Below are 17,551 nucleotides of genomic sequence, written 5' to 3'. Positions count from 1 at the left end.
CAGGAGAATACAATCTAATGCCCCTGTTATCAGCCATTTCAGGGGAGAGGATGACTGTAGGACAGGAGAATACAATCTATTGCCCCCTGTTATCAGCCATTTCAGAGGAGAGGATGACTGTAGGACAGGAGAATACAGTCTATTGCCCCCTGTTATCAGCCATTTCAGAGGAGAGGATGATTGTAGGACAGGAGAATACAGTCTATTGCCCCCTGTTATCAGCCATTTCAGGGGAGAGGATGACTGTAGGACAGGAGAATACAGTCTATTGCCCCCTGTTATCAGCCATTTCAGGGGAGAGGATGACTGCAGGACAGGAGAATACAGTCTATTGCCCCCTGTTATCAGCCATTTCAGGAGAGAGGATGACTGTAGGACAGGAGAATACAGTCTATTGCCCCCTGTTATCAGCCATTTCAGGAGAGAGGATGACTGTAGGACAGGAGAATACAGTCTATTGCCCCCTGTTATCAGCCATTTCAGGGGAGAGGATGACTGCAGGACAGGAGAATACAGTCTATTGCCCCCTGTTATCAGCCATTTCAGGAGAGAGGATGACTGTAGGACAGGAGAATACAGTCTATTGCCCCCTGTTATCAGCCATTTCAGGAGAGAGGATGACTGTAGGACAGGAGAATACAGTCTATTGCCCCCTGTTATCAGCCATTTCAGGGGAGAGGATGACTGTAGGACAGGAGAATACAGTCTATTGCCCCCTGTTATCAGCCATTTCAGAGGAGAGGATGACTGTAGGACAGGAGAATACAGTCTATTGCCCCCTGTTATCAGCCATTTCAGAGGAGAGGATGACTGTAGGACAGGAGAATACAATCTATTGCCCCCTGTTATCAGCCATTTCAGAGGAGAGGATGACTGTAGGACAGGAGAATACAGTCTATTGCCCCCTGTTATCAGCCATTTCAGGGGAGAGGATGACTGTAGGACAGGAGAATACAGTCTATTGCCCCCTGTTATCAGCCATTTCAGGGGAGAGGATGACTGTAGGACAGGAGAATACAGTCTATTGCTCCCTGTTATCAGCTATTTCAGGGGGGAGGACGACTGTAGGACAGGAGAATACAATCTATTGCTCCCTGTTATCAGCCATTTCAGGGGAGAGGATGACTGTAGGACAGGAGAATACAGTCTATTGCTCCCTGTTATCAGCCATTTCAGGGGAGAGGATGACTGTAGGACAGGAGAATACAATCTATTGCCCCCTGTTATCAGCCATTTCAGGGGAGAGGATGACTGTAGGACAGGAGAATACAGTCTATTGCCCCCTGTTATCAGCCATTTCAGGGGAGAGGATGACTGTAGGACAGGAGAATACAGTCTATTGCCCCCTGTTATCAGCCATTTCAGGGGAGAGGATGACTGTAGGACAGGAGAATACAGTCTATTGCCCCCTGTTATCAGCCATTTCAGGGGAGAGGATGACTGTAGGACAGGAGAATACAGTCTATTGCCCCCTGTTATCAGCCATTTCAGAGGAGAGGATGACTGTAGGACAGGAGAATACAATCTATTGCTCCCTGTTATCAGCCATTTCAGGGGGGGGGAGGATGACTGTAGGACAGGAGAATACAGTCTATTGCTCCCTGTTATCAGCCATTTCAGGGGAGAGGATGACTGTAGGACAGGAGAATACAGTCTATTGCCCCCTGTTATCAGCCATTTCAGGGGAGAGGATGACTGTAGGACAGGAGAATACAATCTATTGCTCCCTGTTATCGGCCATTTCAGGGGAGAGGATGACTGTAGGACAGGAGAATACAATCTATTGCCCCCTGTTATCAGCCATTTCAGAGGAGAGGATGACTGTAGGACAGGAGAATACAGTCTATTGCCCCCTGTTATCAGCCATTTCAGAGGAGAGGATGATTGTAGGACAGGAGAATACAGTCTATTGCCCCCTGTTATCAGCCATTTCAGGGGAGAGGATGACTGCAGGACAGGAGAATACAGTCTATTGCCCCCTGTTATCAGCCATTTCAGGGGAGAGGATGACTGCAGGACAGGAGAATACAGTCTATTGCCCCCTGTTATCAGCCATTTCAGGAGAGAGGATGACTGTAGGACAGGAGAATACAGTCTATTGCCCCCTGTTATCAGCCATTTCAGAGGAGAGGATGACTGTAGGACAGGAGAATACAGTCTATTGCTCCCTGTTATCAGCCATTTCAGGGGAGAGGATGACTGTAGGACAGGAGAATACAGTCTATTGCCCCCTGTTATCAGCCATTTCAGGGGAGAGGATGACTGTAGGACAGGAGAATACAGTCTATTGCCCCCTGTTATCAGCCATTTCAGAGGAGAGGATGACTGTAGGACAGGAGAATACAGTCTATTGCCCCCTGTTATCAGCCATTTCAGGGGAGCGGATGACTGCAGGACAGGAGAATACAGTCTATTGCTCCCTGTTATCAGCCATTTCAGAGGAGAGGATGACTGTAGGACAGGAGAATACAGTCTATTGCCCCCTGTTATCAGCCATTTCAGCGGAGAGGATGACTGTAGGACAGGAGAATACAGTCTATTGATACATAAATATATATATAGTCACCGATCTCTTCTTTCTGAGTTGTATATTGTCATATAACATCTTTATTTGCAGTTCTAGATGCAATCGCTTTGTTCATGTTTGGTTCGTAGTCGCTGACTCTTGCACTGTCTGCACCTCAGCTCTGTATTATTATTCAATAGCGCATGCGCCATGTACCCCCCTCCAGTGCCCGATGGTGTGCCTCCCCTTGGCATGTACTTACATCATGTGAAGTGTAAATACATGCGAATAGCCCCCTGCTTGTCCAGTAACTGGTGGAGCCCAGCACATTATCATGGTTACATGTAATTTTGGCACACTTTGTGTTACTTTTTTAGTGCAGATTGAATGATAAATCGGCCCCCGTCATTATAACTACTACCACCATCATCACTAAACCCTGCGGCTGTGGAGAGCTCAGAGTGGCGGAGTATTTGTGCACCACCCTGGGGGAGCGCAGACCACTAACGTCCACTCTGAATATTGTCAATGATTTACAGGAAGTGGCAATAGAGAGCTGCCAGACCCTACACCCTCGGTATAGCAGAGCTGCAGTGTTACACCACTACTCAATGTACACAGGGGGTGTTAGAGCGTGGGTCCAGTAACCCCCTTATAGAGCGGATGGGGAGCACTGCTAGATCGATAGGGGTCCGATGGACCCCCACTGACTACCAGAAAGGGGGTCACACTATAACTTCTCCTGGCCACGATTATCACCTGGAGGGGGGGGCCCACTTCAGGAGATCGACGAGTTCCCACTATGTAATTACTAGTCTGCCCCTTTAAAGGCTCCTCAGTCCCACCTCTCACCTCTTGTCCGGACAGGTAGTATGCCGCCAGCAGACCACCGATGAAACGGATATTCACCTCGAATACGGACACCTCGGAATTCTGGAAAACAATGGGACACATCTAAGAGAAGACAGGCTCCAGCAGGAGGCGCTGCAGCCTTCACACGGCCACACACCCAGGGGCCAATGAACGAGCGTCAGAAGAGGCCGCACTCACCACGCCGAAGTCCAGATTATTGGTCACCCACTCCTGTCCGTCACGGAATTCATCCAGGAGCCCCATGATGTACAGGGTGTCCAGAGCGTCCACGATGGTGGCTCCCATCTGTGAGTTCCCTGCAGTGATCAGAAGGGGTTAACAGTAGTCAGAGACCGATGCCCAGCGATGCCAGTCAGATGAAGAGATGGGTGCTGCCCATCCAATAACCACAACAGGATCTGATGGGAGGTACCTGATGGGGCCACATGGGGCAGCGCAGCCACACGGCTCCCCAGCACCTGACCCGCCCCGTCACATGACCTGTCCGCTGTAACGGTGCGTCTATATGTCTAACACCACGGACTAAAACCGCACATACACGCCACAGGCATCGGGAACACGTGTGCAATGCCTTAAAGGGATTGTCCATTTTCTGTAAATCAATTATTTTTCTGATAGACTCTCTCACCATTTTTAAGATCACTGCTTGCTGTCAGAAGCTTGTACAATCTACAGCTGGGTTTGCTACAATGTATCAGTCTGTGAGCTGGACTGGTTAAATGACACTAGACTGATACATTGTAACAAAATCTCAGATTAGTGCTGTGGATTGGCTGGACTGGACACACTGTAACAAACCCTCAGCTGTGAGGCATACATGCACAGAAGACTTGGAGTCTATTAGAAACCTGCAGAGCTTCTCCTTATATAAAGAGCGTCCGGGGTCACATGACGCGGAGATATTACCCAGAATCCTCGGCTCCGGAAGCGGTCAGATAACAAGCCAAGAATCCGCAAAACTCACCGAAAATATTAGTGGAGTGGCCCTTCCGGGCGATCGGCTTCAGCTCGTTGTGGCCCCAACCGTACTGGCGGTAATTGTCCCAGGCGTGCTTCATCATCTGCAGGAGAAGAGGACAGCGCCTTATATACTGACCCCCGCACTGTACTATTATATACTGACCCCCGCACTGTACTATTATATATACTGACCCCCGCACTGTACTATTATATATACTGACCCCCGCACTGTAATATTATATATACTGACCCCGCAACGTAATATTATATATACTGACCCCCGCACTGTAATATTATATACTGACCCCGCACTGTACTATTATATATACTGACCCCCGCACTGTAATATTATATATACTGACCCCCGCACTGTAATATTATATATACTGACCCCCGCAACGTAATATTATATATACTGACCCCCGCACTGTACTATTATATATACTGACCCCCGCAACGTAATATTATATATACTGACCCCGCAACGTAATATTATATATACTGACCCCCGCACTGTAATATTATATATACTGACCCCCGCACTGTAATATTATATATACTGACCCCCGCACTGTAATATTATATATACTGACCCCCGCAACGTAATATTATATATACTGACCCCCGCACTGTAATATTATATATACTGACCCCCGCACTGTAATATTATATATACTGACCCCCGCACTGTAATATTATATACTGACCCCCGCACTGTAATATTATATACTGACCCCCGCACTGTAATATTATATACTGACCCCCGCACTGTAATATTATATACTGACCCCCGCACTGTAATATTATATATACTGACCCCCGCACTGTAATATTATATATACTGACCCCCGCACTGTAATATTATATATACTGACCCCGCACTGTAATATTATATATACTGACCCCGCACTGTAATATTATATATACTGACCCCCGCACTGTAATATTATATATACTGACCCCCGCACTGTAATATTATATATACTGACCCCGCACTGTAATATTATATATACTGACCCCGCACTGTAATATTATATATACTGACCCCGCACTGTAATATTATATATACTGACCCCCGCACTGTAATATTATATACTGACCCCCGCACTGTAATATTATATATACTGACCCCCGCACTGTAATATTATATATACTGACCCCCGCACTGTAATATTATATATACTGACCCCGCACTGTAATATTATATATACTGACCCCCGCACTGTAATATTATATATACTGACCCCCGCACTGTAATATTATATATACTGACCCCCGCACTGTAATATTATATATACTGACCCCCGCACTGTAATATTATATACTGACCCCGCACTGTAATATTATATACTGACCCCCGCACTGTAATATTATATACTGACCCCCGCACTGTAATATTATATATATAATCTTATAACATGTTGATGGGGGGGGTCTGTACATTAATCAGTGTCCTCTTGTTGAGGTGGGGGTGCAGTCTGTACATAGTGCTGTCACCGCTCTGTGCGCCTCGCGCCTCTTCTCAGCAGCCGCTGTGGACTTCCTGCTGAAGCCTCGTCAGGAAGAAACCTACAGACCTCAGGGGGTCACGGCCGAATCTGGGGGATGGGTAAACCCTGCGGAAGAGCTGTCATGGCAACCGACGGGCGCAGCGCTCCATTTCCCGATTTGAGAGGAGGCATCATATTGGTTGGGCAGAGCGGTCACGTTCCCCTCACCTCCTTGATCTTGTCCCGTTTCTCTCGGATGTCGGGGTCCCCGGGGTCGCCACTCTTCAGCTCGGGCAGGTTGGGCACCGGGGCCAGCGGCACGGGCGGGTTCTCCTTCTTCTTCAGGTCTTCCAGCAGCTTGCTCTTCTCCGTCTGGATCTCGGCCCGGATCTCGTCTCGGGACTTCTTGAGCTTCTCCTTGGCTTCCTCCAGGGCCCGCTCATGGTCGGCTCGGATCTTGTTCCTCAGCTGCTCCTCCTCTTCCCTGCAGAAGGAAGCAGAATATCATCAGTGACTGGCGGGAAAACCGCTTGCTTTCAGTGAACTGTCCTGACCACACATCTGTGCCCACTGAAAGTGTCATGATGACTCAGTATATGTTCCCGGGAGCAAGAGATTAATGTTCCCATTCACTGACTGCAAGCAGAGATCTTGAAAGAAAATGCAATGATTTCACGTAAACACACAGCTGTGATCTATAGGATATGTCAGTCACTTCACTGCTGTCTAATCATATGGGCCCCCGGGGCCCCCACCCACTGCGGCACTGATGAGAGAGGCAGGAATATGCAGCAGGTGCACCTGAGGCGCGAGGTCCTGCTGTGCCTCGTGTCATCACCACTGCAGGAGCTCGGAGAACAGGCCGACCATTATAAGAATATAGAAGGCCGAGCCGCGAGGGAGGTGGAGGCTCATGCCTCAGGAAGCGGCAGCCTCCCGTTACTGCAACTGTACTGATGATGTATACTCCAGTCACATCCAAAGCTGAAGAGACACGGGTCCTCCAGTCACATCCAGAGCGGTTTCCGGTTGGCTCTCAGGACCTCCTCTGCTGGCAGGAACCAGAATTGTGAATGCAGCTCTGGATGTGACTGGAGTATGAGACACCCCGGTGGCGCTGTGTCTTTGGGGAGGCTGGGTACCCTACATGAGGGCGGCGGTGCCTGCAGCAGTGTCACCCGGGCACGGATCGCAGCGCAGCCGCCACTAACATCACTGGATCAGGGGGTAGACCAGGACACAGCGGTGCAGGTAATTCTGGCCTCATCAGAAAACTAGGGGTCTATCCCCATCTGCAATGTCAGTCTTCACTGTAATTCTGGCATTCTATTCATGTGCCCCCTGGTGATTATAATCAGAAACAATGTTTCCCCGGGGATCTTCTAACGCCCTCAGACAGCAGCAGCGTCTACCGGGCCCGAGCCCAGGTGCAGAAGTATTGGTGCCCTCCAGCCAATGCCGCCTGTGCTGCCACCTGACAAAGAACATACGTGGACAGCTGCATGATGGCGGCAGGGATGAGGGTCTCCACAGATCACCCCCCCGGGGCGGCTATAAATTCACATCTATGACCCCCCCCAGGAGCGGCATTATTATTTCATGTCCTCTGCTTCCTCGAGCGCAGATCAATCTTCTGTCAATAATGAGCAGCGGTAAAAGGAGAAGCCGGATACAGGGCTGCACTACCGAAATACCGACATAACACCGCCAGAAATACCGACATAACACCGCCAGAAATACTGGTATAATACAGCCAGAAATACTGACATAATACCGCCAGAAATACCGACATAACACCGCCAGAAATACTGGTATAATACCACCAGAAATACAGACATAACACCGCCAGAAATACCGACATAACACCGCCAGAAATACCGACATAACACCGCCAGAAATACCGGTATAACACCGCCAGAAATACCGGTATAATACCGCCAGAAATACTGACATAACACCGCCAGAAATACCGACATAACACCGCCAGAAATACAGACATAACACCGCCAGAAATACCGGTATAATACCGCCAGAAATACCGGTATAATACAGCCAGAAATAGACATAACACCGCCAGAAATACCGACATAACACCGCCAGAAATACCGGAATAATACCGCCAGAAATACCGACATAACACCACCAGAAATACCGACATAACACCGCCAGAAATACCGACATAACACCGCCAGAAATACCGACATAACACCGCCAGAAATACCGACATAACACCGCCAGAAATACCGACATAACACCGCCAGAAATACCGACATAACACCGCCAGAAATACCGGTATAATACAGCCAGAAATAGACATAACACCGCCAGAAATACCGACATAACACCGCCAGAAATACCGACATAACACCGCCAGAAATACCGACATAACACCGCCAGAAATACCGACATAACACAGCCAGAAATACCGGTATAATACAGCCAGAAATACCGGTATAATACCGCCAGAAATACTGACATAACACCGCCAGAAATACCGGTATAATACCGCCAGAAATACTGACATAACACCGCCAGAAATACCGACATAACACCGCCAGAAATACCGACATAACACCGCCAGAAATACCGACATAACACCGCCAGAAATACCGGTATAATACAGCCAGAAATAGACATAACACCGCCAGAAATACCGACATAACACCGCCAGAAATACCGACATAACACCGCCAGAAATACCGACATAACACCGCCAGAAATACCGACATAACACAGCCAGAAATACCGGTATAATACAGGCAGAAATACCGGTATAATACCGCCAGAAATACCGACATAACACCGCCAGAAATACCGACATAACACCGCCAGAAATACCGACATAACACCGCCAGAAATACCGACATAACACCGCCAGAAATACCGGTATAATACCGCCAGAAATACTGACATAACACCGCCAGAAATACCGACATAACACCGCCAGAAATACCGGTATAATACCGCCAGAAATACTGACATAACACCGCCAGAAATACCGACATAACACCGCCAGAAATACAGACATAACACCGCCAGAAATACCGGTATAATACCGCCAGAAATACCGGTATAATACAGCCAGAAATAGACATAACACCGCCAGAAATACCGACATAACACAGCCAGAAATACCGACATAACACCGCCAGAAATACCGACATAACACCGCCAGAAATACCGGTATAATACAGCCAGAAATAGACATAACACCGCCAGAAATACCGACATAACACCGCCAGAAATACCGACATAACACCGCCAGAAATACCGACATAACACCGCCAGAAATACCGACATAACACAGCCAGAAATACCGGTATAATACAGCCAGAAATACCGGTATAATACCGCCAGAAATACTGACATAACACCGCCAGAAATACCGGTATAATACCGCCAGAAATACTGACATAACACCGCCAGAAATACCGACATAACACCGCCAGAAATACCGACATAACACCGCCAGAAATACCGACATAACACCGCCAGAAATACCGGTATAATACAGCCAGAAATAGACATAACACCGCCAGAAATACCGACATAACACCGCCAGAAATACCGACATAACACCGCCAGAAATACCGACATAACACCGCCAGAAATACCGACATAACACCGCCAGAAATACCGACATAACACAGCCAGAAATACCGGTATAATACAGCCAGAAATACCGGTATAATACCGCCAGAAATACTGACATAATACCGCTAGAAATACTCTCTTTCCTCCAGGCCCCTCTGTCTCTCTCTCTCTCCCCTCCCTCAGGGGCCCCCCTCTCTCTCCTCCCTCAGAGGGGCCCCTCTCTCTCTCCTCCCTCAGAGGGGCCCCTCTCTCTCTCCTCCCTCAGAGGGGCCCCTCTCTCTCTCCTCCCTCAGAGGGGCCCCCCTCTCTCTCTCCTCCCTCAGGGGCCCCCCTCTCTCTCTCCTCCCTCAGGGGCCTCCCCTCTCTCTCTCCTCCCTCAGGGGCCACCCTCTCTCTCTCCTCCCTCAGGGGCCCCCCTCTCTCTCTCCTCCCTCAGGGGCCCCCCTCTCTCTCTCCCTCCCTCAGGGCCCCCCCCTCTCTCTCTCTCTCCCCCCTCCGGGCCCCCCCCTCTCTCTCTCTCTCCCCTCCGGCCCCCCCCCCTCTCTCTCTCTCCTCCGGGCCCCCCCCCTCTCTCTCTCTCCCCCCCGGGCCCCCCCCCTCTCTCTCTCTCTCCCCCCCGGGCCCCCCCCCCCCTCCCCTCTCTCTCTCTCCCCCCCTCAGGGGCTCCTCTCTCTCTCCCACCTCAGGGGCCCTCTCTCTCTCCCACCTCAGGGGCCCTCTCTCTCTCCCACCTCAGGGGCCCCTCTCTCTCTCCCCCCTCAGGGGCCCCCTCTCTCTCCCCCCTCAGGGGCCCCCTCTCTCTCCCCCCCTCAGGGGCCCCCTCTCTCTCTCCCCCCTCAGGGGCCCTCTCTCTCTCCCACCTCAGGGGCCCTCTCTCTCTCTCTCTCTCTCCCACCTCAGGGGCCCTCTCTCTCTCCCACCTCAGGGGCCCTCTCTCTCTCTCTCCCCCCCTCAGGGGCCCTCTCTCTCTCTCTCTCCCACCTCAGGGGCCCTCTCTCTCTCCCACCTCAGGGGCCCTCTCTCTCTCCCACCTCAGGGGCCCTCTCTCTCTCCCACCTCAGGGGCCCTCTCTCTCTCCCACCTCAGGGGCCCTCTCTCTCTCTCTCTCTCCCACCTCAGGGGCCCTCTCTCTCTCTCTCCCACCTCAGGGGCCCTCTCTCTCTCCCACCTCAGGGGCCCTCTCTCTCTCCCACCTCAGGGGCCCTCTCTCTCTCCCACCTCAGGGGCCCCCTCTCTCTCTCTCTCCCACCTCAGGGGCCCCCTCTCTCTCTCCCACCCCAGGGGCCCCCTCTCTCTCTCTCTCCCACCTCAGGGGCCCCCTCTCTCTCTCTCTCCCACCTCAGGGGCCCCCTCTCTCTCTCTCTCCCACCTCAGGGGCCCCCTCTCTCTCTCTCTCCCACCTCAGGGGCCCCCTCTCTCTCTCTCTCCCACCTCAGGGGCCCCCTCTCTCTCTCTCTCCCACCTCAGGGGCCCCCTCTCTCTCTCTCTCCCACCTCAGGGGCCCCCTCTCTCTCTCTCTCCCACCTCAGGGGCCCCCTCTCTCTCTCTCTCCCACCTCAGGGGCCCCCTCTCTCTCTCTCTCCCACCTCAGGGGCCCCCTCTCTCTCTCTCTCCCACCTCAGGGGCCCCCTCTCTCTCTCTCTCCCCCCTCAGGGGCCCCTCTCTCTCCCCCCTCAGGGGCCCCTCTCTCTCTATAGGACAGTCAGAAATGCTGCAGAAGTCACTACATATGAACTTGGCCTAAAAGTGCCCTCGAAGACCAATCCAGCCCGATCCACCTGTCCTGCCCGTGTCAGTCACTCTGAGTTCTTGCATTCTTTTCATGAATCAGACAAATCGAGAGCATCATAAGACCACCTACAGGACAAGGATATATGACAGATCATGACGTCCACATCAGCTCCATGCCTGGCAGAGATCCTGGACAAACCGGTTTGGGGAGTGACCCTGCAGCGGGGGCGTTCCCTCCTGCCTGTCCAGCAGACAGTTCTGAGCCTCCTATTGGATAATTACTGCTCCGGCGATTATCTCTCAGCTGGTAATACGTTATTTAACCCCGACTGGTGCAACGAGCTGCTTCTCATTTCCTAAACAACCATGTGGAAAGACCTGACCATCCTGAAGGACCAGGTTACTCCAGCAATGGATCTGCTCTTCCCTGATGGCCCGGGCATATTCCAAGATGACAATGCCAGGACTCATCGGGCTCAGATTGTGAAAGAGCGGTTCAGGGAGCAGGAGACGTCATTGTCACACAGGGATCGGCCACCAGAGTCCAGACCTTAACCCCATGGAGAACCTCTGGGATGTGCTGGAGAAGGCTTTGTGCAGCCGTCAGACTATCATCATCAATGCAAGATCTTGGGGGAAAATTACTGCAACACTGGATGGAAATCTTGTGACATTGCAGAAGCTTATCGGAACAATGCCGCAGCGAATGCGTGCCGGAATCACAGCTGCAGTGTATGTAGGGTGCTCTCTGTCAGTATACTGGTGACTGCAGTGCGCGCCACCGGCGTGTGACCATAATGTGCGCACCAATCCCAAGCCTTCACTTCCCACCTGTGCAGGGAGCTGCTCCAGAGGGGGCAGGCCGAGGAGGACCCCATTACTGGGCCGCCAGTCATCAAATGTTCCGAAATATCCGTCACAGAAGAGACAAACTCACGTGTAATGAGAGGAGCAGGTGACAGTCACCGCAGCCTTAGGCCCCTTTCACACGGGCGAGTATAATGCCTGATGTGAACGCATTGCACCCGCACTGAATACCGACCCATTCATTTCTATGGGGCCGTTCACATGAGCGGTGATTTTCACGCATCACTTGTGCGTTGCGTGAAAATCTCAGCATGCTCTATATTCTGCGTTTTTCATGCAACGCAGGCCCCATAGAAGTGAATGGGGTTGCGTGAAAATCGCAAGTAAGTGCGGATGCGGTGCGATTATCACGCCCGGTTGCTAGGAGACGATCGGGATGGAGACCCGATCATTATTATTTTCCCTTATAACATGGTTATAAGGGAAAATAATAGCATTCTGAATACAGACTGCATAGTAAACTAGCGCTGGAGGGGTTAAAAAAAATAATAAATCATTTAACTCACCTTAGTCCACTTGATCGCGTAGTCCGGCATCTGCTTCTTTCTCCTTTACTGAATAGGACCTGTGGTGAGCATTAATTACTGTAACAAGACCTTTGATGACGTCACTCCGGTCATCACATGGTACGTCACATGATCTTTTACCATGGTGAATCACCATGGTAAAAGATCATGTGACGTACCATGTGATGACCGCAGTGACGTCATCAAAGGTCCTTGACCTATAATTAATGCTCACCACAGGTCCTATTCAGTAAAGGAGAAAGAAGGAGATGCCGGGCCGCGATCAATTGGACTAAGGTGAGTTGAATGATTTTTTATTTTATTTTTTAACCCCTCCAGCGCTAGTTTACTATGCAGTCTGTATTCAGAATGTATTATTTTCCCTTATAACCATGTTATAAGGGAAAATAATACAATCTACACAACCCCGATCCCAAGCCCGAACTTCTGTGAAGAAGTTCGGGTTTGGGTACCAAACATGTGCGATTTTTCTCACGCGAGTGCAAAACACATTACAATGTTTTGCACTCGCGCGGAAAAATCGCGGGTGTTCCCGCAACGCCCGCGTGAAAAGGGCCTTACAGCCACTCACCTCAAGAGACTCCCGACTATCAGACGCTGCAAACTGCTCCATCAGTCACATCCCTCACCGGACCTCGAACACAAACTGATGACTACACCCTGCACTCACCCCAAACCCCGTACAACTGAATACAGCCATCAGTGTTATACTCCAGAGCTGCACTCACTATTCTGCTGGTGCAGTCACTGTGTACATACATTACTTATCCTGTACTGATCCTGAGTTACATCCTGTAATATACTCAAGAGCTGCACTCACTATTCTGCTGGTGCAGTCACTGTGTACATACATTACTTATCCTGTACTGATCCTGAGTTACATCCTGTATTATACTCCAGAGCTGCACTCACTATTCTGCTGGTGCAGTCACTGTGTACATACATTACTTATACTGTACTGATCCTGAGTTACATCCTGTATTGTACTCCAGAGCTGCACTCACTATTCTGCAGGTGCAGTCACTGTGTACATACATTACTTATCCTGTACTGATCCTGAATTACATCCTGTATTATACTCCAGAGCTGCACTCACTATTCTGCTGGTGCAGTCACTGTGTACATACATTACTTATCCCGTACTGATCCTGAGTTACATCCTGTATTATACTCCAGAGCTGCACTCACTATTCTGCAGGTGCAGTCACTGTGTACATACATTACTTATCCTGTACTGATCCTGAGTTACATTCTGTATTATACTCCAGAGCTGCACTCACTATTCTGCTGGTGCAGTCACTGTGTACATACATTACTTATCCTGTACTGATCCTGAGTTACATCCTGTATTATACTCCAGAGCTGCACTCACTATTCTGCTGGTGGAGTCACTGTGTACATACATTACTTATCCTGTAATGATCCTGAGTTACATCCTGTATTATACTCCAGAGCTGCACTCACTATTCTGCTGGTGCAGTCACTGTGTACATACATTACTTATCCTGTACTGATCCTGAGTTACATCCTGTATTATCCTCCAGAGCTGCACTCACTATTCTGCTGGTGCAGTCACTGTGTACATACATTACTTATCCTGTGTTACATCCTGTACTATACTCCAGAGCTGCACTCACTATTCTGCTGGTGCAGTCACTGTGTACATACATTACTTATCCTGTACTGATCCTGAGTTACATCCTGTAATATACTCCAGAGCTGCACTCACTATTCTGCTGGTGCAGTCACTGTGTACATACATTACTTATCCTGTACTGATCCTGAGTTACATCCTGTAATATACTCCAGAGCTGCACTCACTATTCTGCTGGTGCAGTCACTGTGTACATACATTACTTATCCCGTACTGATCCTGAGTTACATCCTGTATTATCCTCCAGAGCTGCACTCACTATTCTGCTGGTGCAGTCACGGTGTACATACATTACTTATCCTGTACTGATCCTGAGTTACATCCTGTATTATACTCCAGAGCTGCACTCACTATTCTGCTGGTGCAGTCACTGTGTACATACATTACTTATCCTGTACTGATCCTGAGTTACATCATGTATTATACTCCAGAGCTGCACTCACTATTCTGCTGGTGCAGTCACTGTGTACATACATTACTTATCCTGTACTGATCCTGAGTTACATCCTGTATTATACTCCAGAGCTGCACTCACTATTCTGCTGGTGCAGACACTGTGTACATACATTACTTATCCTGTAATGATCCTGAGTTACATCCTGTATTATACTCCAGAGCTGCACTCACTATTCTGCTGGTGCAGTCACTGTGTACATACATTACTTATCCTGTACTGATCCTGAGTTACATCCTGTATTATACTCCAGAGCTGCACTCACTATTCTGCTGGTGCAGTCATTGTGTACATACATTACTTATCCTGTACTGATCCTGAGTTGCATCCTGTATTATACTCCAGAGCTGCACTCACTATTCTGCTGGTACAGTCACTGTGTACATACATTACTTATCCTGTACTGATCCTGAGTTACATCCTGTATTATACTGCAGAGCTGCACTCACTATTCTGCTGGTGCAGTCACTGTGTACATACATTACTTATCCTGTACTGATCCTGAGTTACATCCTGTATTATACTCCAGAGCTGCACTCACTATTCTGCTGGTGCAGTCACTGTGTACATACATTACTTATCCTGTACTGATCCTGAGTTACATCATGTATTATACTCCAGAGCTGCACTCACTATTCTGCTGGTGCAGTCACTGTGTACATACATTACTTATCCTGTACTGATCCTGAGTTACATCCTGTATTATACTCCACAGCTGCACTCACTATTCTGCTGGTGCAGTCACTGTGTACATACATTACTTATCCTGTACTGATCCTGAGTTACATCCTGTATTATCCTCCAGAGCTGCACTCACTATTCTGCTGGTGCAGTCACTGTGTACATACATTACTTATCCTGTACTGATCCTGAATTACATCCTGTATTATAATCCAGAGCTGTACTCACTATTCTGCTGGTGCAGTCACTGTGTACATACATTACTTATCCTGTACTGATCCTGAATTACATCCTGTATTATACTCCAGAGCTGCACTCACTATTCTGCTGGTGCAGTCACTGTGTACATACATTACTTATCCTGTACTGATCCTGAGTTACATCCTGTATTATACTCCAGAGCTGCACTCACTATTCTGCTGGTGCAGTCACTGTGTACATACATTACTTATCCTGTACTGACCCTGAGTTACATCCTCTATTATACTCCAGAGCTGCACTCACTATTCTGCTGGTGCACTCACTGTGTACATACATTACTTATCCTGTACTGATCCTGAGTTACATCCTGTATTATACTCCAGAGCTGCACTCACTATTCTGCTGGTGCAGTCACTGTGTACATACATTACTTATCCTGCACTGATCCTGAGTTACATCCTGTATTATACTCCAGAGCTGCACTCACTATTCTGCTGGTGGAGTCACTGTGTACATACATTACTTATCCTGTACTGATCCTGAGTTACATCCTGTATTATACTCCAGAGCTGCACTCACTATTCTGCTGGTGCAGTCACTATGTACATACATTACTTATCCTGTACTGACCCTGAGTTACATCCTGTATTATACTGCAGAGCTGCACTCACTATTCTGCTGGTGCAGTCACTGTGTACATACATTACTTATCCTGTACTGATCCTGAGTTACATCCTGTATTATACTCCAGAGCTGCACTCACTATTCTGCTGGTGCAGTCACTGTGTACATACATTACTTATTCTGTACTGACCCTGAGTTACATCCTGTGATATACTCCAGAGCTGCACTCACTATTCTGCTGGTGCAGTCACTGTGTACATACATTACTTATCCTGTACTGATCCTGAGTTACATCCTGTATTATACTCCAGAGCTGCCCTCACTATTCTGCTGGTGGAGTCACCGCCACCTCATTAGTTTGTCTGATGTCCTACATGTTGTGGGGTCAGTTAGTTTTCGGAAGGCAATGCGTCCATGAGTGCAGTATGATGGCGGGGGTCCCGCTCCTCTGTGTAGAGAGTAGATGGGTTTGGGCGCCTGATGTTTGAAGGGTTTTTCTGGGGGCCATTTGTGCTAAGAAAAAAGGTATATGTTTTTATTTCAGAAACAGCGCCCCTCCTGTCTGTGGCTGATATTGCAGCTCACCCTACTGAAGTGAATACCAGACACACGGACCGGAGGGCACTGGTTGACCCTCGGCTACTGGTTTAAGGACTGGTCTTTCTTTTTAGCCTTAGGTTGCAGATGAGAGGACAGAAGAATGATTTCAGGACTGATCTCATCCAGGACAGGGACCCCAGCAGTAAGATCAAACTTGGGGGTGTGATCTTCTGATCCACGCATGAGTGAGGGGGATGGGGATCGTAATGCTACAGCTGGCCTGAGGTGGCGCTAAAGAGGAAGAGAGCAGCCAGTGGCAACCTACCCACCGGGGGTGTCCGGATCCATGGCTGGGGATGTCGGGATGAGACTGCTCCTTTAAGGCATGTACTTCACACTGAACTTTCTGGAGGTGGTGTTGAGGTCAGAAGAGGATTAGGAAGGAATAGGAAATGTAAAGGGCGTGGACCTCTCCTCCTGCTGGATCCACTTCTGCTTCTGGCTGAAAAACATTGCAGAAAATCTGCCTCAAAATCTCCTCCAAAAACCTGTCCTTACGATGCCCTGGAGCAGTCAATGTGGCCCCTTCTACGTCCGCAGAGACCTCGAGGACAGAACCATGCTTATACTGAGCAGAACATACAGCTGCCCGGGGGTCCTTGGAAGGGCAGGGACCGGCCCCGTCCATGCCAACCGCATCGACGGCAAACGAGGGAGTGGTGAACCGGCCCGGGGTCAATGCAAAGGGGAAGAAAAACTGCTGCTGCCCACTGCTGTCACTACTGCTGCCCACTACCCCTGCCACCACTGCTGCTGCTGCCCACTACCCCTGCCACTGCTGCTGCCCAC

At 49.4% G+C, this 17,551-nt stretch overlaps 1 protein-coding gene across 1 annotated transcript in view; it reads right to left on the bottom strand.

Annotated features, from left to right (window-relative positions):
• The window catches only part of MAN1A2 (mannosidase alpha class 1A member 2), a 52,249-nt gene that overhangs the window by 10,205 nt on the left and 24,493 nt on the right, over positions 1-17,551 (bottom strand). Inside the window, exons 2-5 of the mRNA XM_040422787.1 lie at positions 6,058-6,313; positions 4,344-4,440; positions 3,557-3,675; positions 3,359-3,439 (exon numbers count right to left, since the gene is read on the bottom strand). Coding sequence (XP_040278721.1) covers positions 3,359-3,439; positions 3,557-3,675; positions 4,344-4,440; positions 6,058-6,313 — 553 coding nt within the window. The remainder of the gene's footprint in view (positions 1-3,358; positions 3,440-3,556; positions 3,676-4,343; positions 4,441-6,057; positions 6,314-17,551) is intronic.

The sequence above is a fragment of the Bufo bufo genome, chromosome 3, assembly GCF_905171765.1.
Source record: "Bufo bufo chromosome 3, aBufBuf1.1, whole genome shotgun sequence".
Classification (NCBI taxonomy): Eukaryota; Metazoa; Chordata; class Amphibia; order Anura; family Bufonidae; genus Bufo; species Bufo bufo.
This window is presented reverse-complemented; position numbering and strand designations above follow the sequence as displayed.